General features: G+C 39.6%; 1 protein-coding gene and 1 pseudogene across 5 annotated transcripts; both read right to left on the minus strand.

The window, feature by feature from the left end:
- Positions 1–691: 691 nt before the first annotated feature.
- VCF2 (VCP nuclear cofactor family member 2) lies at positions 692–11,569 on the minus strand. 4 transcript variants are annotated; one of them, XM_082610382.1, is made up of 4 exons: positions 11,328–11,569; positions 9,519–9,618; positions 4,421–4,471; positions 692–2,509 (listed from the first exon to the last, which is right to left on the minus strand). In XM_082610382.1, the coding sequence occupies exons 1-4, from the start codon at positions 11,411–11,413 to the stop codon at positions 2,273–2,275; spliced, it is 474 nt and encodes a 157-aa protein (XP_082466508.1). In that variant the 5' UTR covers positions 11,414–11,569; the 3' UTR covers positions 692–2,272. The 4 variants fall into 4 exon arrangements, with proteins under 4 accessions (XP_082466508.1, XP_082466507.1, XP_082466506.1 ...); XM_082610381.1 differs by having other exon boundaries at positions 4,412–4,471; XM_082610380.1 differs by having other exon boundaries at positions 4,394–4,471.
- A 12,775-nt stretch (positions 11,570–24,344) lies between these two features.
- LOC309796172 (putative G-protein coupled receptor 160) lies at positions 24,345–25,564 on the minus strand (annotated as a pseudogene). Its single transcript has 2 exons — positions 25,539–25,564; positions 24,345–25,184 (listed from the first exon to the last, which is right to left on the minus strand). The product of its transcript is annotated as a putative G-protein coupled receptor 160 (transcript).
- Between the last annotated feature and the right edge of the window lie 2,084 nt (positions 25,565–27,648).

Consider the following 27,648-nt stretch of genomic DNA (forward strand, 5'->3'; position numbering starts at 1 on the left):
TCACCAAACGACTCGGTTGGCTCCCCTTTTAAATAGTTGATTGGGCACTGAATGACAAAATGTATTAATATTGGTTTTAAAGGCAGAGAAATATATAAATACAAGATCTTACTAGCTTGAGCTAACCAGTGTTTTAAAAGGTGCTCATTCTCTGACACTGTCAAGTAGCCTCATAACAGAAATATATTGTAGGTTGCCAAGGTTTAGACAATCTGCAGAAGACAGGGTAGAGATTACATATGGCATTTACTGGGATAAGAGATTTACACTGGCAGCCTTGGACTAGGATTTTACTTACATTGAAAAAAAAATAATGTTTTGTCACGGTGAGAGGTTCATCTCTCATATCATTAAATGGGTGGGGAAAGAAAGGAAATTTGCTTTCTCAGGTTTTTCAATGGCACTGCGTTTTTAATATATGCTTTGTTTCCATTCAATGCCACGTATTGACGTCTGCAGAATTCTCCTGGGTAATTCTGAATCATGTGTGCACCTGTGGTTTGGGAGTTTAAACAGGTTGTCTTCTTTAATATTTGGTTGTTTGCTTTTTGTTACAGAGAAAATGATAGCCAAAAAGTCAAAATTCTTGTCAGACACCTGGTTTTCCAACATTGGAGACAGTAGTCATAGAAAAAAACATTCTTACACAAACTGTGCAATTGAGAAAAAAAATTGACCCAAATTGACCCATGCCTACTCCATAAGTTTGAGGCCAACAGCGCTGTAACATTTCCCCCTTAATACTAAAATTCCACTCCCAGTATCTGACCTTAAAATCCAATCCATACTAAAGGAAACAACCATGTAAATGAGGGGCATGCATGCGCACTTGTGTGTGTGTGTGTGTGTGTGTGTGTGAGAGAGAGAGAGAGAGAGATTTTTCTCCTCTTCCTAGGACAGTTTTCCTTTTCAAATATTAGTTCTGTGACTTCATAAAGATCTTATTCTTCTTTTAGTCAATCCGTTATTTTATGTCTTTTCCAAATCTTGACAAATAGAAAAGACCTAGAGCTACCTTTAATTCTCATACCTACTTGTTTCTGCTGTGTGGACTGTCAAATATAGTGAGTAGGGAATGATGTGAACATGCAAGAGATTCTTATTAGACACCAGGGCCCTTTCCTTTAAATCTAGTGGCAGGTTGTACCTCTGGCACTTGGCAGGGCAGACAGATAACTGGATACATTCTGGCTCCTTGTTAACACAGCTCATCACTGAAGAAGCAGGCATGTCTATGAAATCACTCTTCAAATCTGATTAGCCCTTTAGTATAACTGAAGAACATGGGAGCATATCCATCTCTCTCTAAATAGAAAAAACTACTCCCTATTTCTTCTAATTGTGCCTCAGCCATTGTTTGTAAGCCACACCAACCTTTGCAGTTTCAATGACAGAAACTGGTCCCCTAGTCTCTGTGAAGGGGTCCCTGAAACATAAAGTGGAGGGTTGTCCAAACCAGTTTAACAACTCTTGTTACTTTAGACAATGGGCCAGGTAGCTTATCCTTTCTCAGCATTAACTCTAGACATAATAGGTAGAATTGTAAATGAGAGCACATAAACTACTAATAATTAAACAGGTTTATGTGCAAGACAGAAGGTTGTTATGTACTTATTGACTGACAGAATTGTGCAATGTTTAATACTAAGTCTGAAATGCACACTCCAGAGGATTAATGGTACAGAAGTTATCTGAGTATACAAGTCTTAGAAACATTCTTTCTAGAAATACAAAGAGTGGAGACAGTGACTAGAGAGATTTCACTTATATAGTCTAAATTGGGACTAATTGGGCCCCTTACAAGTTGAGAGTAATTTCAATAAGACATCTGCCTTCTGAGAGGCAGTATGGCAGTCCAATTCAGTGCAAGACTGAATCAAGCTATCTATACTTTGGAATAAAGTAACACCCTTTTTCATGAAAACAGCATGTTCTTTACCAGCCTATTAATTTTTTAAACTGAAGATCTTTCATTTTCAAAGGATGTTTGACTAGAGTTTCTAACCGACAGATTTGGAAACCAATCTGAATTGGACATTCTATGGATTCAACCTGAAGGTGAGTTTGCCTCATAGATTTGACATCCACCCTGAAAAAAATTCTATAAAAATTGCTTCAAAGCCCTCTTTGAAATAGCAAATGTGCAGCAAAACCCCAAGTCAAACAATTGTCCATCAGCCTGTTGTTTAAAATATAGACTGGAAAGCCAACAGACCATTTGTGTGTGTGCAATTGCTTTTATAAACAAATTTTAGGCTGGAAGAAGGAGCTCCTAGATCATCATGCTGGAGATTGTCCTTTTACGCTGTAGGCTGTTGAAGTGTGCCTCCCTTAAGATCTGGTTGATGTGGGAGTAAGAACCTTGGCATAGTGCATATTCCTCATATGAGGATTGAGGTGTACTCATGTTGGGTTCAGCAACGATCTGGTTTAAGCTGCTTTCTGGTCCGATTACTCTCTCTGAGGTATAAACACTGCTGCTGCTCCTGTCTTTATCACTGCTTGAAGACTGGAGGATAAAAAACAGAAACAGGATGAGTATTACGCTATTACACTATTTTTCTTATTCATCTTGGAGAATAGCAGCATCAACCACTACACTAAGCCTTAATGGTTTAGAAACTAGAGCCACTTAAAATATTTCAATCTATGCTCACAACACAGCAACCCGTAAATTAAATTGGGATTAACATCCACAATTTTATGGATGAGGAAACTGAGATCCATCGACTTGTGCAATGTCACGTAGCTGGGAAGTGGCAGAGTGAGGATTCAAACACAGGCCTTCTAATTTCAAATCCCTTCACAAATCCGTTGTTCCTGCTTGCATCAGGAGCTTATCCTAATAATGTGCATCAGAAAAGTAAGTTCTCACCCTCCAAGAGAAAGCATCAATCAATGCTACAGAATGTAGTAAAAGTACACTCATAAAGAATAAGATGGATTTTGGGAGCACACTAAAATAAAACAAATAAATTGTTACATACATACATTTATGTGTACATACATACATGCACCTGTATATACAAACCAGTGATGATTTCGTACCTTCGTACCTATCCCCTGATAGTGGGCATACGTGATCCTCCTATATCAATGCAAGGCTACACTCAGATCCTGAAAGGCACTTGATATACTTTTTACGAAAGTTATATGTTAATTATTGGCATTTTTAAGACTAGTATTTATTGCTGTTCAACAAATATGGATGTGATATGGGGTGTATGTGTGGGTGTTTGCACCTAATATTCTGTTTTTAATCGAACTCTAACATGACTCAGGCTCATTGTCATAATGGAGAAACTACTAAGGATTCCTGAAAACAGTCATTGTCAAGAATTTCCTCCCTTACAGTGTTAGGATTCTCAAGGGAGAAAGTAATGACAAGGATCCATATCTGAACTACAATATTTAACAATTTTGATATTGCATTTTGGGGGGATACACTATTATTTTTATTTCATTTACATTTAAACTTCACCAAACACTGAGCTCAAGTATACGCTGGCCCTTTGTTCAGAGTTTTTAAATGGACAGACAGCTTTACGGGTGCAATGTATTTAACACTGCACAATATATTCAACAATTAGAGAATTTAGGGGGTGGTATAACTATATATCTTTATACATTTAGTAGCAAAAGTAGAGGGGCAAGCCCTGCAACTGGAGGAAAAACCCATTCAGGACTGAACAGAGAGATCCTTGGTTGCTGAGAGAATCTCCCCTTGACTTCAGCCTCGAGACAAACCAAAGAGTCTGTCAGTACACAAAAACCACTGAATTCAGGACAAACAGGAGCAACAGGATAGGTACTGAGGAATTGGCTCTTGTCAATTAAGATTGTGGGGGCCAGTCTGAAGCGAGTAGGGCTGGCTGGAGGCAGGAAATGTGGCAACTCAAGTCCAGGATCTGTAGATTAGAACAGCAGTCTAGAGACAGAATGGTTACTGTTTTCTTCATAAATTCCCAGTTTTCTAAACAAGTTCCTAGGATGCTTTCCTCAAACAGCGGGTATTGCATTTCTTATAATGCAATCTTTACCAAAGTTAACATTAATAAGACCTAAACCAAGGATGGTCACGGCTCATTGGTCATTTGGAGCTTCTCGACGTAGACCACACACCAAACTGCCCACAGGTCCCCATAGACAGCTTATGTCCATCTTTATGCAACTAGAGACATACATTAAAAAACTGTCCAGGAAAGAATTAGGATGACCCAATGGAAATGAAAGTTGTCACCAACAGCAATCAAACTGACTTCAGGACTTAATGTCAAGGCCAATTTAAAAAATATCCAAAAAGATGATTTTCCTAGCTCAAGGGTAAAAATCTGAAACCTCCAGTGACATAAAATAGTGAAGTTATGAATATTTAAAAATAAGTAGGCATTACGTTGGATAAGAAACCCACAGCACACACTTTGGTTTCTCTTAGTTGGCTTTCCTGATCATTTTTCATTACAGGTACTGTCTGAAAAACAAGGTAAGAACTATAATTAGTTTCTGGTGAATCAAATTTCATCTCAAATGACAACATATCCATTTTATACTATAGTGTAACACTAGGTGATGCTAGACTATGAAATGGTACATTAAAATTAACAAGCTAGAAGAGATTTTTGTAGAATAATTGTTAAGAAAAAATAGATCTGCCTCCAATTTCTAGTTCATTTAAAGTGTTATCAAACCCAGTCATGTAGAGACATAAGTACAAATGTTCATTGTGACACTGCTTCTAATATCAGCATTGTTGTTAATAGCTGAAAATCAGAAACAATTAAATGTCCAAAAGCAGGAAAGTGGTTAAGTTATAGTGCATCCATTCATACAATGCGATTTTGTCAGCCATTAACAATGATGATATAGTTGTATTTATACTGATATAGAAGGATGTCCCTGACATCATGTTTGTCTGTTTATTTATTTATTTAAAATTTGAGACTTTGGATCCTTTTTTATTTTTTTTAATATTTTCACTTTCTAAAGCATTCACAAGAAATTTATTTATTTTCTGGAAAACAACTATTTTATTTGCAAGTTAGTAACCTAGAGAACACTACTACAAGACCAAGGCACATCTGCTTTTGCATTCAGTTACTTCTAACTTCAAAACAAAGACTTAAAATGGACTGTGATGCTGTAAATGAGATTGCCTTTAAACTACTAAAGAACATCTAAAACGCCATATCCACTAGCATTTTCTAGGCCAGTAGTGCTTATTAGCTAGTAAACATAGCCTACGTTATACAACCCTGGGCCTTGTCTCATCTCACCCTTTTGAACGTACTTCATACGAGATATCCCACTTAATGAGTTCTATTATTGTCAGAGTGCTTGGGATGAAAAGGTTTCTCCTTGATACTGTATGGTTTTGACACTTGAAACTGCTATCTTACTACAGAAGCTTTTTCCTTACTGCACTTGATTTTAGAAAGAGAGCAAATTCTTTCATCAGAAGAGAAATGAGATTTTAAACGCTTCAGGATTGAGAAAGACCCATAAAATATAAATGCTTTTCACCATCCTCCTGATACCTCAAAGAAACTTCTCATCAGAATACTTATCCTATTTACCAGTTACAAAGCTCATTCTTTTTCCTCTAACCATTCGATATAAGCTTAGTGCTGATACCTGTGGAAGACAAATGAGGACAGGCCCATGCTCTGCAAAACCAAAAACCCTTGTAATTTCAAGTACATGGCAAAATAAAATTACATTTATAAAAGACTCTGACCAAGGGTCTCTCACTAAATGACATTTACAAAAGTACCACACAGAAGTCCTAGGGTCTAGGTCTGTGTGAAAAGGCAGGATTTTAGATTAGTTCGGGCCATAATGAAATCTGACTGCTTACACTGTAACCAAAGAAGTTTCAGTTGAGTCCAACAGAGATTTTCCATAGCACATTCTATTTGGAGATAGGCATCAGGACCACCTGCGGGGTTTTTGTTAGTTTGAGTCACATGCACATACCAGGTCCCCATCCTGAGAGGTTATCTCAGGTAGGCACAGGTTGTTCTGATACCCAGCCACTATCCAAACAATTACCTGTGTGCCTACTATGTACAAGCAGGTATTTTGCCAGGGATACTTAGGGACTCAACCAACAGCTAATTCCTAAGCCCAATCAAGAACCCATCCTCTTTGAGGATGACAGCGTTAAGCTATTGCAGTGACAGGAATGTAGCAATGAATGCGGACCAGGGAAATAGAAGAGGCTCCTTAAAATGAATGGCATCTGAACTGGGCCTTGGAGGATGGGGAGACTATTAATAGGATGGGTGTGACAAAGGGAGAGAACAACAAGAGCACAAGCAGGGTGAAGAGGAGTCTTCGAGGAGACAAAGCTAGTAATACAATGTGGCTGGGGCCTCCCGGAGAGGAGCTTGTGGGAGACAAAATATGCATGAGAAGGTAGAGCTAGGATATCAAGGGCCTTGAATGTCATGCTGAGAAGTCTGTCGGAATAGGTACTTGAGCCTAAGAGACATGCTCGGATCTACATTTAGGAAGAGGATTCTAATGGATGAACGGAGTAGGAGGAGAATGAGCACAGAGACCACGGAGGAAATTTCTGCAATACATTTAGCAAGCGGCAATGCAGGCCTGAATTAGGATGGTGGAAATGTAAAGGAAGGCATATATGCGATACACATGAGAAGTAGGATAGGAGGAGTTATGGAGGAAATGACAGAGACATTTAAGTTTACCCCAAGCACCCAGGACACGTGGGGTCTGAGGAGCCAAGTTTTAGTGAATAGTTGCATGAAGGGGATGAGAAATAACAGGCAGTGAAAGCAGATTACAGCTGGGAAGTAAAGGGGGAGAAACGATCCACTAACTTGAGAGAAGAATAAGGTAGACAGAAAATTAATTAGGAGAGAGAAAGAGCACCTTATCAGGCTAATGAAAGAACCAGCGAATAAACAGAATCTGAAGAGACAAGGAGGAATATTAATTACAGAGCATCTTCAACAAAACAGAATGGGAATGCATGTGTATATTTACAACAGAGAATTATGTAATTCTCCTTAATTGTAAAAGCAGATTAAGCTGGTATTTTATTTTCTCTTAAGCCCTAGCTTCCCTCTCAACTCCATCCCTCCATGCCTTAGAGCTTTTCATTTATGTGAACCTCAACAACAAATAAAATTTTCACCCCTAGTACATATCCCATACCTAGAATCGTAATATGATGTTTATTCTAAGGCAGCTGCAGAAACTAAATTAAGCAAGTCCATCCAAGCACTTAAAGTATGTGCTCCCAAAGTTCCAACACATTTGAAATGAAAGACTCGTTCATGTTCTCTAAAACCAATGAAACACTGTAGAATCTTATGAGCCATAGGATACCAAATCAATTTGGCTGCTGAATTACAATTACTTTCCAAAGTAGCAAGGCAAATGTACTCATGTCTTTACGTCTCTGTGTCAATGGGATAAATAATCTACACTTTTCTGTAGCTCAGTTTCTCTCATAAAATGAAGTTGAACTAGACATTGAGTTCTAAGTTGTTTTCCAGGTCAAAAATTATATTTATAATAGAATCTATATTAGTATAAAACAATTTAAACAACTTCACTTTGTGTTCAACTCAGTTAATGGCATTTGAACAAACAAAAGATTGATAGGTAACCATCATCTGTAGAAAAACATGAGTGCGTATCTTCAGTTCTTTAAAACAACTTAGATTTTAACATCCAGTTGGAATATAAAACTGCTCAGGATTGCTTGGTATACAACATGAGCAAAGTTTCGTAAAATGCATGCAACAGATTAGGCCATTTTTGGAAAGGGTTGTCCCTGCATTTTTTTTTTCTTTCTTTTTTTTCGGCACGCGGGCCTCTCACTGCTGTGGCCTCTCCCATTGCGGAGCACAGGCTCCAGACGCGCAGGCCCAGCGGCCACGGCCCACGGGCCCAGCCGCTCCGTGGCATGTGGGATCCTCCCGGACCGGGACACGAACCCGTGTTCCTTGCATCAGCAGGTGGACTCTCAACCACTGCGCCACCTGGGAAGCCCTGTCCCTGCATTTTTGAATGTATCTTTTAAATGGAGGATAATTTCAGAAGTTAACATTTTGCCATTGGGTTATAAAAACAGGACTAACCACCATTATTTTGTTCAATGACAGTTTCATCCGAAATAAGGTCTCCCAAAGCAGTTCTGTGTCTTAGAATGTGTATTAATTAAAGGTGATGTGAATACCCAAATCTACAGTCAACTTAAGAGAAAACATTTTTCAAACATTATGCCAAATGTCTAGTTGTCTTATGAATTGACACTACTTTAAACAATGACCTGACAAAGAGACAGCTCCTACCAGCTTAAAAAAGGGGGTGGAGTAAATTTTATAGAATTCTAATTTTTAAACATAGGTGGGGCTCCTGGTTCTGTTTCTCTCTCATTCGTCTCGCTTCTGATGCTCCCTTGGAATTCTAGCATTGAGATATCAAATCTTTTCCAATTCAGGTACAGAAGAGAAAAAGGCAGAGATATGTTCCTGATAAGCCAATTCTGTTCATATCTGCACATTTTTCACTCTCAATTTCTTGCTACTACTTGGCAATCTGAAATATAAAATGAATGGTCTTGGCAAGTAAGAGAGACTAATACAAAAAATGTTAGTATCTTTGTGTTTGCACTTTCTAGAAGGCTTATACTTATGTACGAGGGCACAGATTTACAGGAAAAGGGGTGATGTAATTTGTAAAGATGTAAGGTTGAACAGAAAAGAGCAGTACTCCTGAACATGCAAAGATATTCAACGAAAAAGGCCAGCATCTAAGAGAGCAAGTTACATGAGTTATACCTAGCTACAATTTACCCATCCAAGTAGCTGCCCAGGATCCGGGACTATCACCACCTGCATACAGGTTCCAGGAGGAGGACAGGGATTGATAATCATTTCACTTTTTGCTCACAAAAGGGACAAGTGAGCACTACTTAGTCATTAACTAATAGGATTCATACATAAAGACTTAACAAGGTTCCTTTAATCCTCTCCTAGTAAACTATACCTCAATTAAAACAATACTATGCTAATGCCACAAGTTATTAAAATTCAAGCTCTTCCATTCAAGCACCATTAAAGCTTTGCAAAATCACCAGACTCCCCCATCCTCAATTTCATTTTCACTTTTCCTAGCCAGAAATCAAGAATCTCCTTCTAGCCAATAACACATCATTATACTTCTGAAAATTTATTATCCATCTAAAAATAAGGGAGGGGCGTAAGATGATTATTCCCTGCTCCTATGACTGGAGAAAAGTCTAGGACCTAGCTTTTCCTGATTACATTTTCACTAAGTCTTTTTCTGTGCTTCCTTACCACCTTCTGTGAGATACTGCATACCATGGCTAAGGGCTCCAGCTCAAAAGCCACTGCAATCAAGTAAGAATACATTTTTGAAGGTTTCTTGGAATGATACATTTTTTTTAATTGCAGGGCACCAATTGGATAATGTAACTTAGGCAGTGGATGAACTAGAGAGAGGCTATCTGACTATATTCCTACCTCTGCATCCTGAGACTCCTGAAAGACAGGGTGTCTCTTACTCCTTTTGGACTGGGGAGAATGGTGATTGTCCTCTTTATTATGATTCATTCTTCTTTTCCTGAAAATAAAACACAAGAGAGAGGAGAAAATATCACCCAACAATTGATCTTTTGGACCCTTAATTTGCGAGCCAGTGGCATACATATATGTGAAATCTTGTCAGAGAAAATACAAGTCATCATCTGCTACTCCAATAATATAAAGTCGGAAGAACACATCACCCGGCACGAAGAAGGAAAATATGAAACAGGAACTCTAAGTTGAAAAGTCAAGCTGTAAATTTCATTTCTAAACATTAGCTTCATAATTTTAAATGACTCTTGGGAATAAAGTAAGAACAGGAAGAATTTAATAGCTACATTTTCAACATCTACCTCAGTAGGTCCATTGTCTTAATTTCCTGAAGTTACAATTCCAGGTTAAGTGATTTTTAACCCCTCCTACATAACACTTAAGACAGGCGTGGCTGCCTGTGTCTATTTACTGTTAATGCTCCTGTGAAAGTGGTATAGGGACAGAAAATGGAGAGACTCTCCAAGTGTGCTGTTAGCCAGTTATTGTTGCTATAGCAACTACTATTATGATGTAATGGTTACTTCACTAGATTGTCATCATGAGATTGTGACTGATTACTAACTTGAAATACGGCCTCTCAAAAATGTTTTTCTTTTAACATCTTTATTGTAGTATAATTGCTTTACAATGGTGTGTTAGTTTCTGCTTTATAACAAAGTGACTCAGTTATACATATACATATTTTCCCATATCTCTTCCCTCTTGCATCTCCCTCCCTCCCACCCTCCCTATCCCACCCCTCTAGGTGGTCACAAAGCACTGAGCTGATCTCTCTGTGCTATGCGGCTGCTTCCCACTAGCTATCTATTTTACGTTTGGTAGTGTATATATGTCCATGCCACTCTCTCACTTTGTCACAGCTTCCCCTTCCCCCTCCCCATATCCTCACGGTTGGTAAGATTACATCTTCAGCCCCAATTCCCCTCTCAGTAAGTAATCAGCTTGCAGCATTTGACAATACAGTTCTTGCAGACACCCTATAATTGAACAGACATTCTTCCAAGCCATCTACTTAGAGTACTTTTAAGTTTATGGTACCCCTAAGGATGGCTGAGTCTACCCATTTTTATAATTTCATTTCTCTTCAATCTTTCTCCCATCTCTGGGAGACTGAGTACTGATCCCATAAACCAATGATTTCAAACTCTTTGTTAAAGTAAAAGAAACTCCTTTCTTAACAAAACAAACATGCAAACAAACAAAAAAAACAGCAAAAAATAAGAGAAAAAAGAGGAATCACTGCACTGAGAACTCAGGCTCTTTAACCACACCCTCCCCTGGATCCCCCTCCCTGTGCTACCCATTAGCTTAGCCTGACTCTTCTTAAAACTGAGGAAACAGCAGGCCCAAAGAAGCAAAGTGAATCAGAGTAAAATAAAAGGCTGGTAGAGCTGGAACTGCAAGGGAAGTTCTCTTGAGCCCTGGCCCAAGGCCCTCCACAAAGCCTTACAGGAGGAAAACTTTAGTAAAGAACTGCACGTCCAGTCAAACGATGTCCTTATGATAACGAAATTGTCAGGATAAATTAATTCAGATAAGTTGTGTGCAGTTCTGTTAAGAAAACTTTTTTTTGGTAGAAAATATGTGCTATTTTTTCAGATGTATGAGCATGCCAAGGAACCTTCAGAAATGTTAGCTGGACTTGGTAAGAGAAAGACCATTGCAATCAGTTCAGACTTCGTTCGTACATACCGCTTATTGTCCAGTGACTGCGTTCCTAATTCCAAAAGCATGTCCGTAATTGGGCCCCTACATTCATATTTAGGATCAGAGAACATACTAGTACCAGCCGAAGCGGCCCTGGCGATATTGGCCGAAGAAGCCAATGATGGTGAGGACCAGAGATATACCGGTACACTCCACCTTTGCCCAGACAAATCTTCCCGGCACGGCAGCCTTCCTTAGTCCCGCCCCCGGAACCATAGCAACAGGGGCAGGAAGTCCCGGAAAGTCGCGAGCCCAGGGGGCGGGGCTGCGCGCTGGTGGGCGGGTTCTGGTACCAATCCCCTGGTCATTCTCCTCCCGCCCACCCCCGGCCTGTAAACGCGCTCGTGCCGTGGGACATTCACCGTGCGCCTGTCAGCCCTCACTCTTCTGATCCACCCCGGCGACCTCAGTGCCCGCGAGGCTCAGCTGGTCACCCCGGAGCCTCTCCGACCTCAGCGATGTTCTCCTCCCCACCCGAGCATCCCCCTGCCCACGGTCACGCCCTGGGTATCGGGAAGACCGCGGCCCACATGGTGTATAGCATTCCTCCCTCTCATCACCCCCAAGACGACGTCCTGTCCTCCTGCTCCCTCGCTCTAGTGCCCCTGCATTGATAGCCCCAACCTCCTGGAAACCGCCAGCTCACCGACCACACATCCTTCCACACCATCCGCCAGGCCCCTCCTTTCTCCGCGGACCCAGGTCTGGAAACTGTCCCCCCTCAAACACACCTCCTGCGCTCCTTGCACCCTCCTCCCTACTCACCCCCTGCCTGTATCTGAGCACCTCAGCACTGAGGATGAAACTCTGAAACTTTACGGAATTGTTTTATCTTAAATCCATGACCAGGGGAGAACTGCTTTTCACTTTCACTCTCACCTGCAATACTACATTACACACTGGCAACCCTCTTCCATGCTAATGACCACCAGTCTCCCCCCCGCCCCCACCCCCAATAATTCGTGGAGAAGACTGAAGCAATCCCATGGGGTTTCTCAAACTTTCCAAACTGCCTGTTTCTGCCCTGTCACTCTGCTGTCCCTCTGGAGGAAGTGGCCAGATCCCATTTGAGGCCAAGCCGCTCACCTGGATCCCATATCCTTCCTCCTTCTCGAGGAGTGGGTCTTTGCAAAGATCACCCCTTTTTCCTGATTCGTCACGTTCCCCATTTCTTCTGGATCATTCCATCATCTACAAAGTGGGCAAAAGGATGGCTGGAGTTTAGGAATTTAGCCTTCTGGAACTGATCCTGGTTCCTGCTGTGGTGGTGAGACCCCTAGGGCCTTCATTCCCTATAGTGGGAATGTGGAAATTGGTTGAATCCAGAGCCAAGGGTTCTACCATGAAGGAAACCTAACCTGTCTAAGGGGCTTAGATGACCCTGCAGCTGAAGCTGTGGAGTCGACACCCTGCGCAGGGGTGGGATGGAGGATGCGACCCAGATTCAGAGGGGTCTGCAGATGCCAGCAGAGTGAGCTGAGGCTGAGTTGGCCAGGGAGCACCAGGACCCGACCAAGAGGAGAGAGACAAAAATGCAAGTTTCATCAGTCCCACCCATGGGCGGTGCAGGTCAGCATCACCAGCTGGACCCGGGAGAGGAGAGTCATCCTTCCCTCAGAAACCACCAAGGATACTGTGAGCAGCGTAAGAATTTCATAGACCCCACCCCTTCCCACATCACCCAGGAGATTTGTGAACCATACATACGCCTTCCCCACCTTGGAAAGGAGCAGGGAAGTGGGGTGGAAATCTGAGAGACTGAGCATTTCACCAAAACGGACAGCATTATTTTAAACTAACCATTCACATGATAGCATCAGATTGCACTTACCAGATTAGATATAAATTCAGTGGTTTTTTTTTTTTTTGCCACTTACTATCCACTCCAGAGAGTGGGCACTCATGATAAAGATCAGATCAGATCGGCCAGAGAGAATAACTTAACCAAAGTCCCCATGCCATCTGAGCAGTGCGAATGAGTCTGATTTCAGCACACCATCCCCACCAACTCCTCTTCTGCCCAGCATCTCATCGGTCCATGTTTGAGAAGATTGGGGCACCCTCGCCTCATATTCCCCTTTAACTGAGGACAATGTTTCACATCCCATAAAGAGACCCCCCCCCAAAAAAAGGGAGCACAGAAGGAAGAACGGACCAGACAGACACACAGAGTGGAGTAACAGATGAGAGTTGTCACTGATGTGAGCAGCGCCTCCTCAAGGCCATCCTTGCCCTCCATAAGTGATGTCAGGCTCCATTCTCATTTAACAAACAACACAGGCACCATTTTCCAAGGCCTGAGGCATGGAGCTTGGCTTCAGAAAATGGTGTACTGTGTACTGCTGGAGAAAATCACAGAACCACACGTTAGAGCCACTGTGCTTTCATAGTCTTCATTGTCTCCCAAGATCGCAGTGCTGTACAGAATGCTTTCTTTGTGACTCCCGCACCTCCCCCAGTCCCTTCTGAAGGCTCCCAAGATTTCACCTCTCTCCCTAAATTCTCTACCATGCATCTATCTCTTCACTCTTAGCCAAAGCACATTTCCCATTCTCAGGTGAGATCCAAGCATGCAGGGAGGGGGAGGGAGAAGTGCCTCAGTGCTGGACAGGAGTGTGGGATTCTGTTGTCTTGGCAACATTCTTCTGCTCATCCTCACTGGATCACTCATCTCAGGCAACAGCCCTGCTGGAAGGGCCAGGACCAACGGGAAATTCTTCTCTCCATCTTTCTCTCTTTCTGTGACCAGAGGCTGAGATAAAACACCGGTGTTGGTTACCAGGGAAACTGAAGCTTAATCCATCTGACTCAAGAGAAAAAGAAACCAACAAAAGAGCGGAAACTAAGGCACAGGATGTGTTGGGGGAGGCCACGCACAGACATGGAATTGTGGTTCTCAATAGATGTGCTTCTCCCCAGTGTCCTGTGCGTGCACAAACGTGTACTCACGAGCACTCCCTCCAGCCCAGAGCAGCACAGTGACTGTGGCATAAGGTTCGCAAGGGGGAGGCAACGGGGCAGGAATGGAGGCAAAAGCCAAATCTTGAGAGAGGAGGAGGAGGCACTACCTATCCTTTGAAATTATTGCCTACCATTTATCTCAATGTTTAAAAAAATAATAGACTTTATTTCTTTATTTCTTTTAGAGTTACAGAAAAATGAGCAAGAAGTACAGATGATTCCCAAATCCTCCCACCCTCACCTCCATAACCAGTTTCCTCTATTAGGAGCATCTTGCATTAGTGAGGTACATCTGTTACAAGGGATGAACCAATGTTGATACCTTATTACTACCTAAAGTGTATATTTTATATTTGGTTTCACTCTTTGACTTGCACTCTCTGGGTTTTGACAAATGTATAATGTATAATGACATGTATCCACCATCATAGCATCATACAGTATAATTTTACTGACCTAAAAATCCACTGGGCTACTCCTATTCATCCCTGCCTCTTTCTTGCTAAAAACCTCTGACAACCACTGATCGTTTTGCTGTAATTTTGCCTTTTCCTGAAAGTCAGAGTTACATTGATATGTTGTAAAACCTTTTCAGATTAGTGTTTTTTACATAGTAATATGCACTTATGGGTCATCCATGTGTTTCTGTGTCATGATGGCTCATTTCTGTTTATCACTGAATACTATATTATTGTATGGCTGTACCACAGTGTCTATCCATTCACTAACTGAAGGACATCTTGGTTACTTCCAAGCTTTGGCAATTATGACTAAAGCTAGATAAACATTCATGTGCGGGTTCTTGTGTGGACAAAATTTTAAACTCATTTGAGTAAATATCGAGGAGCACAACTTTTGGATCATATGGTAAGTGGATGTTTAATGTTGTAAGAAACTGCCAAACTGTCTTCCAAAGTGTCTGTACCATTTTGCATTGCCACCAGCAATGAATGAGAGTTCCTGTTAACCCACATCTTCAACCACCATTTGATATATTCAGTGTGTTGGATTTAGCCATTCAAATAGGTGTGTAGTGGTATCTCACTGTCGTCTTAATTTGTAGTTCCCTAATGATACATGATACTGAATGTCATTTCGTAGGCTTATTTGCCATCTGTACATCTTATTTGGTGAGGTGTGTGTTCAGATCTTTTGCCCATTTTAAAATCGTGTTGTTTCCTCATTTTTGAGTTTTAAGAGTTCTTTGTATATTTCGGGATACCAGTCCTTTATCACATATTTTTTACAAATATTTTCTCCCAGTCTGTGGCTTGTCACTTCATTCTCTGAACAGTGTCCTTCACAGAACAGAAATATTTAATTTTAACAAAGTCCAATTTATCAATTTTTTCTTTTGTGGGTTGTGCTTTTGGTGTTGTTTTTAAAAGATCATTCATTGCCAACCCAAAGTCACCTAGATTTTCTCCTACGTTGTCTTCTAGGAGTTTTATAGATTTGCATTTTACATTTAGGTCTGTGATCCATTTAAAGTTAATTCTTGTGAAAGTTGTAAAGCCTGTGTCTAGATTTTTTTTTTTTTGGCATGTGGATGTCCACCAAGGCTTACGTTGACGTTGCATTAGGTTCAGAGTCTTATCTACAATTATTTACAACTATTTATTTAGAGAAAACTCTACACTAAACAAACTTCATCTAAAAGAAAGTGCAGCCCTCTTCCAAACAGCTTAGGAACAGAAAAAGCAAACATATCCTCTCTTCAGATAAATCAGGCTGGAATTTACCTAGTGATAAACCGAATGAGCAAATTGATGGTGAGACGGTTGTTCAATACAGCAGCAGACTTAACCTATGCTTCAAAAAAAAAAAAAAAAACTGAACCCCAAATTGTACCTTTTTGAACACGGCTTTAGATGTTGCACTTCCTGCTCCAGGATGCATATGAGTTGAAAAGCAACATTCACGTGGATATGTGGCTCTTAGGTCATGTGGTACTAGGGACTTTCTAGTTATTTGCTCTTGGTCAGTAGGAGGAAGCCCAGTGATTTACCACCTGGAAAGATGTGTAAAAAGCCTGTTTGCATCTGAAATCTTTTGTTTATGAGCTGGAGACAAATATGTCACAGAAAACTCAAAGGAGGCAATGGGCCCAGAAGAGACCACAGAGGATCAGAATTTCAAAATTAGGGAAAAAAGTCCTTTCAAAGGGTCCCTCATAGGATGATGCTGAAGCTTTTTAGTGCCATGTGGACTGTAGTTCAGTTCATGGCCTATAGAGGATCTCAAAGCATAGTTTTTGGATGGATAATAGATAGATGGAGTCATGATATCATGCAGGCATGGGTGGATCGCTGGACACTTAAATTCCTAGTTTCTCTGATGAGGTCACAAGGGTGCTTTCCAGTCCCTGTTAATTTATATGTTTTATATTTGCTTTTAGGCTTAAAGTAATAATCATTGGTGTTCACCAGGAAGAAGTTCTCTGTGCCAGTCTAGTTGCCCATCAGAAGAATATTGTGATCTGGGCTGAGTGCCTATCAGAGGACGCTACAGAAAACCAGTTAATCAATATAATCCATCATGCATCATGAGAAGTAGAGATACACATCTATAAGCTAATGTATATGCACATGCTCTAGTATCTATGAAGCCAGTGTGACAATTCTATTCATTTCATTCCACAGGGGAACACCCAGGCATGAGGACTTGTGTCTGAAGTTTCTCAGCTAACAGGAGCAGGAGCCACAACATGCCATTGTTCACCATTGTGGGGAGGAATCTCTGATTCCCACTGCGGGGAGAGTGTACCACCTGCCTGCCTCTGAAGGCACTTCTGTCCAATGCCTGGTTTTGGGTTTGGTTTAGTCATTCACTCAGATTATATCTTTTTTTCCCATGTTTGAGTCACTGCTCCTAGGTTCTGACCTTCAGTGGAATCCAGGAAGGATTTAGTGAGTTTTAGGACACACTAATTTAAAATAATCCACTCACCATCTTAGTATTTTATAACTTCAGATAGAATCTAGAATCCAAAACTGTATTCAGACCACCAGCTTGACACAACTTACAATTGAGCTTTATCCTCCATAAACTCCCATGAGGAGATTCTGCTTCTGGCTACCATGGAGTAAGCCCAGTACTGCCTATCTCTCCTGCTGATTACAACTAAAGACTCTAGACAAATAAACGAAGCATGTATGTACCTTAGGAATCAGAAAAGTAGGCAAAATAGATGAACTGTGGTAAAGAATCAAAACATGGAATCCATCCAAATGTATATCTTGAGACCCAGACTTGTCTAACCTACCCGACTTCCCTGTTTGGTTGACTCAACATGTCTGAAACAGATCTCTTGGGTTTGTTGTATATTGTTTGTTTTTTACTAATATCCATCAACAAGTCCTCTTGATTCTATATTCAAAATATATCCTGAGGGCAGCTATTACTACCACCATTCTACAAGGAATTCCCATTTTCCTTTGAATGAGATCCATTCTCCTTAGTGCGGCCTGCCAAACCCTACACTTTCTGGCTTCTGCCTACCTCTTCAACCTCTCCCCTCATTCAGTACAATCTAGCCACACTGATCTTTAACTGTTCCTTCATCATTCCAGACTTGGTTCCTTCATCATTCCAAACTTGTTTCCTTCATAAGGCTTTTCAATTTTCTGTTTCTCTGATGTGTTATTTTTCTATTGATGCTTTCAAATTTTCCTCTCATGCTTTGGCTTTCAGCTTGTGCTTTTCTTTGTTTCTCCTGTTTAGAGTTATTTAGTTTCTTTGATCAGTAATTTAATCCTTTTACCAAATTTGGGAATTTTTTGGCCATTTTTTTTTCAAAAAACCTCTTCTGCCCCTTCTGTTCCTCCTGTCCTTCCTGTATTACAATTGCACATATGTTGGGATGTCTGATATTTTCCAACAGATCTCTGAGGCCTTGTTCACTCTTTAATCTCTGTTCTTCAGATTGAATAGTTTCTATTGATCTATCTTCAAGTTTTGTGATTGTTTCTTTTGTTTGTGTGTTTGTTTTATTGAAGTATAGTGGATTTACAATGTTGTGTCAGTTTCAGGTGTACAGCAAAGTGATTGTGATTGTTTCTTTTGCCATCGCAGTTATGCTCCTGAGCAAATCTAGTGTTTTTTTTTTCATTTCAGTTATTACACCGTGCACCTCTAGAATTTCAATTGTTTTTCTCTCATAGGTTTTTATTTCTTTGTTGATATTCCCGATTTTTGACCCACATCCACAATTGTTTTCCTTGATTTTTTAAACATTTATTTCTTAAATTGGTTTGACATATTTGTAATAACTGCATTGAAGATGCTATCTGCTAAATTCAAAATCTAGTCTCACACAGTCAGATTCTATTGACTCATTTATTTTCTTGACAATGGATTATACCTTCCAGTTTTTTTCACTATTCTAGTTAATTTTTTGAAAGATGAACGTTATAGATAATATGTTCTAGTGACTTTGGTTTGTTTTTCTGAACGTTGTTGGCTTTTTTTGTTTTGTAGTAATGGATAATTATCGTGACCTCACCTGGGCTCATACTGCTAAAACTGTCTCCCACATCCTGTGTGGGCAGTGATATTTCTACTTGGCAGTCTCCCCTTCACCTGTGTAGTTTTGTATTCAGCCAATCATCTGGATAGGGTTTATGTTCATACAGCTCAATCCTAGGGTTGCCAGATTAATATACCAGATGACCCATTAAATTTGGATTTCAGATAAGCAGTGAATAATATTTTAATATCTTTAAAATTCAAATTTAACTGGGCATTCTCTATTTTTATTTGCTAAATCTTGCAACCCTACTCAAGCCATAAGATCATCTCTCTCTGCCTCACAAATGGCGTGAGGGTTGAGGAATACATCCAAATGCACAGCAACATCCACCTCTCACAAGCTGTCCCAGACTTTCAATTTTTGCCTGGCTCCCTGTAGTTTCCCACATGCATGCATATTTTAGCAGTCAGAGGGGTGGAGAATTTAACTTCTTGGCCCTTTCATGACTCTTCACTTCCAAACTCTCCCTGTAAAATTTCTATCTGGCCTGCCAACATCCCCAGATTGAGTACACCACCTCTATACAGTAAAGGTGTGGATTTTTACCTTCTGAGCTGGAGTGTAAGGATGAGACCACCCCCAGGAAAAAGGCCACAAAGTCACCTTCTTACCCAACACAGTAGCAGTATTTCATAAAGAAACACTTCTCAGGTTATTGTCTGTCAGTGCCATGAAATGGTTGTTTTCAATAATTTTGCCCAGGCTTTTACTTGTGTTCTGTGAGCATGAATTGTGCAAACTCCTCACACCACCATTCCTGGAAGGAGAATCTCCAAAGGGTCGATTTTTAAAGACAAACAGAAAGCCCAGATAAGTGAGTCAATCGGTGCTGCTTGAGTACCTACAATGTGCCTACATCCACTTAACTGGATGTCAGAGGTACATAAGAGTAATGCATTGTGGTCACTGTCTTCAATAAGCCTATGGTTGACCTGGGAAGTCATCTGTAATGACATTGTACATTGCTAAAACAAAGCACAGTTTTTCTGAGCAGAAAGGTTTTGCAGTTACTTATGAGTGAAGGTGGATTTTAAATTACCAAAGCCTGGTATATGCGGCCCTAAGCTATTCTGGGTACTGAAAATTGTGATTCTCTCTGTGTGAGATGGCCAAAAAAGGTCAAAGTTGTAGCCATGCAACATATTCACAACTCAATACAGGAGTCTCTCTAGCACCTAGGACCTACACAGATAATATCTACATTAGAATTTACAGAAAAAATGAGGTATTCCTTCTATCAGAGCCATCACAAAGATAAATTTCTCTTTGTAATGTAAGCAAATAGTTATGCCCACCATGTTCCAGGGATATTCTAGAAGTGGGAAATGAAAGAAGAATAGATCCTAGTCCTTGGCATCTGGGATCTCACAATCACTTGGGGCAGACAAACATATAAAAAGAAAAGCAGTGGAAGTGCAAAGAAAGGACACAGGGGAAGGGGACCCTGTAAGAAAACACACACAGAAGTTGTGGCCAAAGAAGCAGGAGCAAGACAAAGAGCAAAGTTTCGTTTTGAGTGTGAAAGAGCTCACCTGCACTCATCCAAGGTCACTGACCACTGAGGTCATGTCCTTGATTATGCTGCTGTAAGCCGAGTGACATCTACAACCACTCACTGAAGAACTAAAGTAACCTGATGGCAGTGTTATATTCATCAAACAAGTATTTATTTATTTATTTATTTATTTATTTATTTTTTGCGGTATGTGGGCCTCTTACTGTTGTGGCCTCTCCCGTTGCGGAGCACAGGCTCTGGACGCACAGGCCCAGCGGCCATGGCTCACGGGCCCAGCCGCTCCATGGCATGTGGGATCTTCCCAGACTGGGGCACAAACCCATTTCCCCTGCATCGGCAGGCGGACTCTCAACCACTGCGCCACCAGGGAAGCCCCAAACAAGTATTTATTGAAGCCCAACTCTGTTCATCAGTCATTTTGTATTTAGGTTTATGAAGGGGAAAATGTGGAGAATACAATGGTATCAGAGTATTCTGGACAAAATATGGGGATATAAGCCATCACCAACCACTACCACCCCCAACTCCATTCTCATGAACATAAATTTAAGCAGAGACTTTCTATGTTCACTCATTTTCAATATATTATTTCTTATGAACAAATTGAACCTATAATAATAGCTATAGTGTTTTGGGTGAGTAGCATGTTTCACCATCACTCATCTGCTGGGTACCAGGCTCCAGGCACTGGGTCAGGCAGGATCTGGAGACACAGGGATGATTCTTGCAGGGAAACAGTGTTTGAATAGCTCATAGTCTAGTAATCCGACAGCCACAAATTAAATATTTGAAAAATAAATGTGATGAGAGCCGTGGCAGGAGTGAGCTAGGGACTCTCAGAACACAGAGAAGAACCATGTAATCCGGGTGGTCGGGAACAGCTTCACAGAGGGAGTAATATAATATTACTACTCACATTTACAGATGAGATAACTGAGGATCAGAGAGGTTAATTCATTCACTCAGCATTATATACCCAGACAGTGATAGAGACAGTTATCCACCTAAGCCTGTTTAAATGCGAAGTACTATGAAAATGCACCATGCATTACAAGAATCCTTCCCTTTTTAAAAAAAAAAAATTATGTATTTATTTATTTTTGGCTGAATTGGGTCTTTGTTGTTGCGTGCGGGCCCTCTCTAGTTGCAGCGAGTGGGGCCACTCTTCATTGCGGTGCGCGGGCTTCTCCTGTTGCTGAGCATGGTCTCTAGGAGCAAGGCTTCAGTAGTCGTGGCACATGGGCTCAGTAGTTGTGTCTCGTGGGCTCTAGAATGCAGGCTCAGTAGATGTGGCCAGTTGTGGCACACGGACTTAGTTGCTCTGCGGCATGTGGGATATTCCCAGACCAGGGTTCAAACCCGTGTCCCCTGCATTGGCAGGCGGATTCTTCTTTTTTAAATTTATTTTATTTTATTATTATTATTATTATTTTACAAATTTATTGGAGTATAATTGCTTCACAATGGTGTGTTAGGCGGATTCTTAACCACTGCACCACCAGGGAAGTCCCCTTCCCTTTTATTATTATCCTGTTTTTCAATCCACATTCACCACCTCTACTTCAACTTGGCCCTGCTTTTACTTTGATTCTTGCCTTTCTATTTTTTATTTTGAGATTTTATTGCAACAGTTGTAAATTCACATGCAGTTGGAAGAAGTAATACCGAGAAGATTTTGTAAAACTACAGTACAACGTCACCAATTGATATGGGTGCAGTCCACTGATCTTATTCAAATTTCCCAGTTGTACTCGTTTGTGCATGTGTGTGTGTGTACTTTGTGCTATACAATCTTATCACGTGTAGGTTTTTGTATCCAACACCACAATAAACATACTGAAGTGTTCCTTCATCACAAGGATTCCACCTATGATTCTTCGATAATGACACACATTTCCCCACCCTACCAACCTTAAACCCCTTAACCTGGCAGCTACAAATATGTTCTACGTTTCTAAAATGTCCTCATTTCAAAAATGATGCAATAATGAAATCATACAGAATGTAATCTTTGGAGTTGTCTTTTTCTTCTTTTCCTTCAGCATAATTCCCTGAAGATTAATCCAAGTTGTTGAGTGTATCAAGAGTTTGTTCTTTTTTATTTCTGAGTAGTACACTGTGAAATAGATGTATCACAGTTTGTTTAACCATTCACCTGTTGAAGGACATCTGGGTTGTTTCTAGTTTGGGGCTATTACAAATAACACTGCTATGAACATTTGTATAACAGATTTTTGTGTAATCATAAACCTTTATTTTTCTGGGGTAAATGCCCGAGAATAAAATTGCTAGGACCCCTGGAAATTGCATAATTAGTTTTGAAGAAACAGCCAACCTGTATTGCAGAGTGGCGGTATCATTTTACACTCCTATGGAAAATGTACGAGAACAAGCAATCCAGATTATCCTCATCTTTACCAGTGTTTGGATTGTCACTAGTTTTTATTTTGGCCAGTCCGATAAGTGTGTAGGGCTATCTCCTTGTCATTTTCATTTGCTTTTCTCGTTGCTAACGGTGCGTAATATATTTTCGTGTGTGTGTGTGTGTTTGCCATTTTATATCTTCTACAGTGAAATAGCCATTCATATCTTTTGTCTATTTTCTATTGGGTTTATTTTTTAACTTTGTTTTTTAAAGAATTCTTTATGTACTCTAAATACTAATCCTTCTTCAAATATGTGGCTTGCAAATATTTTCTCCCAGTCTGTAGCTTGTCTTTTCATCATATTCACATGAGTTTTCTCAGAGCAAAAGTTTTTCATTTTGATGAGGTTCAATTTATCATTTTTCCTTTTATGTATCATGCTTTTGGTGTCAAGCCTAAGAACTCTTTTCCTAGCCCTAGACCTCAAAGATTTTTCTATGTATTTGAAATATTTTTATTGTTTTATGTTTTACTTTTATATCCATATTCTATTTTGAATTAACTTTTATATAATGTGTGAAGTTTAGGTCCAGATTCATTTCTTGAGCCTATGGATGTCTGATTGCTCTAGAATCATTTATTGAAAAGGCTATCCTTCTTCCATTGGATTCCTTTTGTACCCTTCTCAATTCAGTGTATTTGTGTGGTTCTATTTCTGGACTCTCTATCTATTCCACTCACATGTGTATCTATCCCTCAGCAAGTATCACACTGTCTGGATTACTGTTGTTAAATAGTAAGTCTTAATATAACACCTACTTTACTCTTAATCAAGATTATTTTAGCTGTCCTTGGGCCTCTGAATTTCCATATAGATTTTAGAATAGATTCATCTATATCTACAAAACATCCTTCCTGAGATTTCGATAGGAATCACATTAAACCTATAAGTCTGTTTGGAGAGCCTTGACCTCTTTTCTAGTAGAACCTTCCAATCCATGAACACGGTAGGTCTCTCTGTTTAGGTCTTCTTTAGTGTCATTTGTCAATATGTTATGATTGTCATCATGTGGATCCTGCATATGTTTTATCAAGTGTATAGGTAAGTGTTTCATTTTTTTGGAGTGATTTTAAACGGTAATGTGGGTTTAATTTTGGTTTTCTCCAATCATTTTTAGTGTATAGAAATGCAATTATTTTTTAACCTTGATAAAAATGTTTATTTAAGGTCATATTTTAAAGATGGCAGTGAATCTCAGATTTACAGAACAGTTCGCAACTAGCAGTGTTTTGGGTAACAGAAACATCAACATGGCCAAAAGGTTAATTCTTTTCACTTTAGTGTTAATAACAAACTAATATTTGTAATATAAAGTGTTACTGAGCAGGTATAAACACTGGAAGTATTTTGTTTTGCTTTTAAAATCACTATTTAACAAATAATATCATAGCCCCAAAAGGTAAATTCTGAAAAGTTATGAAAATTAGGGGAGAGGAAGCTTCAGTTCCATTTTTTCACGTCTCAGTTGTCATTCTTTCCTGTTTGTAAAAGTATGATTCTTATTGTAGTTGTAAATTTTGATTAGTTTTAACATGACAACATATTAACAAATTAATTTTTCCCAGCTTTATTGAAATATGAACGGCATATAATAAATTATTTTGGGTGTAGGCTTTTCAGTTTGCTCAAGATTATGAATTGTAAGTGGAATGACGCAGCATTTCCAGTTGATAAGTGGATCTACAGGTAATGCGGTATCTCCCAAATTAAGCTTGTGGCAATCAAACCAATAAACTGCAGCAATGAGAAAACTATTGAGAAAATACAACCAGGGAATGTTCATCTCAGTGTAGGCTGGAATGTGTACTTTAAGTAAAAGGATGGTTACTTGAAGTAGTGCAAATGGCAACCGGGTACCAAGAAAACAGATACTAGCTTGGTCAGGAATACTTGTTTAGAGCTCACAGTGTAACTAGCAGAATGAAAGGGAAAATATAGGATAGTCTCATTCATATAGGAAGTTATCCTAATAGCCTGTACCAAGGTAATGACTTCTGACCAAGAGGTTATAAAAGCCACAGATAAAATCATCACCATGAAAAATGACAGACAGTAACTGAACATTGAAGTAGAAAGGACATTGAAAAGAATAAACATTCTGTGCCTTCAGGCTTTGGTAGATAGCTGCATCTCCCAAAAGATAAGCAAGGACTGAAATATAAATTCAAATTACTGTGAAGAAATAAAATCATTTTTGACGATTAAATGGAAGCTTGGCAGTTTTGGAGAGATTCAGGTAATAATTTGTACAAACTCAGGAAAACTCTATAATAGAAAAAGCCATAAGTAAAGGAAATAATTTGACTAAATCGGCAGATGTGGTATTTAGTAAACCTAATGCCAAAAAGTACAAGACTCCAGGAAGTAGGATAGCATGGAAATGTTTACCAAAAATAAAAGATGAATGCTAGTGAGATGCAAGAAAAAAGAAAAGAAAACAAACAAACAAAAAGAACCTGTAAAATTCTGTTATGTGTTTTTTTTCTTCTCATTCCTAGTTGGAAGATATTTAACAATATGTTCCCAAGTAAAATCAAGAATAGCAAACAGCTGACATCTAGGGGCTGGTTGGTTTGATTGAAGTGGCAGTGAAAAGAGCAGTCCTCTAAAGAAAAAGTAGTCATGTTTTCTAAATTTCAAAAGGCCTGCTGAAATACATATGATAAAACACTGCTTTATTTTATTTTCCATCCTTTGCTTTCTCCAGTGGGTCTTTCTGATGATGTTTATGTTTTATTTCAACTTCACTGCCTTCAATTACCTTACTTTTGATTCCTTGCATTTCATTTTGCTACACCACAATGCCCGGAGCATAAGTTCCGAGTCACTGGCACAAATGTGGAGGAAGGCAGTGCATTTCCTCTTAGCTATACTTTTCCCAGCAGGTCATCTCCACCTGGTTGCATCCCCCTGAATGCGGAGGAATGACCCTGCAGCCACTTCTGGACACCACCCCAGACATAGCTGCTCTGGCTGGTGCTGGGCTTCCCAGGCGCTGGGGGCCCGACCAGATGTGCCATGAGGTCACCGCCACAGGACCAGCAGCCCTGGACCCCAGGTGACTGCGCCAGGGAGAGGCAGGAACCCCTCACACCCTCTTGGCTCTGTCCCACCCACCCTGTGCAGTGCCCTGGAACAGAGGCAAACGTGTGGGGCAGGGAGCAGGGCCACTGGGACCAGTTACAATCCTATCTAAGTTCTGAGGGTTCTGAGGGCTCTTGACCAGGAAGTGCTGGCCTAGGCTCCAAGCCACAATTGACTTTTGAGTGCTGATTTTGTATCCACAGACCTGATTTAACTCAATTTTTGTTTTTTGCTTTGGGGTTTTGTGGGTGCTTGGGAGTGTGTTTTTTTTGTTTTGTTTTGTTTTTTTTGTTTTTTGTTTAGGTTCTTTTCTGTAGTTTTCTTGCTATATTCTATGTAGGCAGTGTCATGTGCAGATATGGACAGTTTTATTCATTTCCCGTCTATATGTTTTTCATTTCTTTTTCTTATCTTACTTATTTTAAGGGCTAGAACTTCCTTTTTTTGAATAAGAGTGGAGAGGTTGGTCATCCTTTCCTTGTTCCCAATCTTAGTGGTAACCATTCAGTCTCTCACTATTAAGTATGAAGTTAGCTGTAGGGTTTTTGTCGATGTTCTTTACCAAGCTTAGGTAATTCATCACTATCCCTAATGTTCTGAAAATTTGTTATCATGAATTGGTGTTGGATTTTGTCAATAATCTTCTCTGTTCCTGGATGTAATCATTATTTTTCTTGTTTAGCCCTTGTGGACTACATTAATTGATTTTTTGAATGTTGAAACAACACTGCAAACCTGGAAAAACTCTCACTTGGTCATGATGTATAATTTTTTTATACAGTGTTAGATTTGTCTTGCTAATATTTTGTTAACAATTTTTGTGCTTATATTCATGAGGGATTTGATACATAATGGCTTTTTTGGTATTGTCTTTGTCTAGTTTTGGTGTCTGGTTAATATTGGCCTCATCAAATGAGTTGGGAAGATTTTCCTCCTTTTAATTTTTGACAGAGGTGTGACTTCTTTAACTGATTCATATAATTTTCTATTTAAATCATCTGGGCATGGAAAATTTTTTTGGAATTTTTTTTAAATTAAAAATTCAAGTTTTTTTTTCTTGAATAGGTTTAGTGCTATTCAGATTATTTATTTACTCTTCTTTGAGTTTTGATACTTTTTGGTTTTCGAGGAATTTGTCCTTTCCTTCTAAATTGTTGGGTTTATGAGCATATTCATAGTATTCCCATATTATACTTTGTAATAACTGCAGACTCTGGAACCATATCCTCTGTTTAACTCCTGGCACTGGTGATTTGTGTCATCTCTCTGGTATTTTTGTCAGTCTTGCTAGAGGGTTGTCAATTTCAGTGACAGTTTTGAAAAACGAATAATTTCTTTGATAGTCTCTGTTGTTTTCCTATTTTCAATTTGATTTCCATTCTGGTGTTGATTATTTCCTTTCTTGCGATTTCTTTTGGTTTATTTTTCTCTTTTTTCCTAGTTTCTTGGGATAGAAACGTTTACTTGAGACCTTTTCTCTTTTCTAATATAAGCATTTAGTGCTATAAATTTCCGTCATCACTGTTCCAGCGACTTCATTTTTATTCTGTTCCATGTATATTTTATTTCCTTTATGATCTCCTTCTTGACTCATGGACTATTTATAAATATGTTGTTTCATTTCAATGTGTTCAGAGATTTTTCCTGTTGTCTTTCCATTATTGATTTCCCATGTTGTTCCATTATGGTCAGAGGACCCACTCTGTAGGAATGATATCATTTTTTTTCAACTTGTTAAGGTTTGTTTCATGGCCCAGGATAAAGGTCTATGTTGGTGAATGTTCTGT

This window comes from Mesoplodon mirus (assembly GCF_964341445.2).
Source record: "Mesoplodon mirus genome assembly, chromosome: X".
NCBI lineage: Eukaryota > Metazoa > Chordata > Mammalia > Artiodactyla > Ziphiidae > Mesoplodon > Mesoplodon mirus.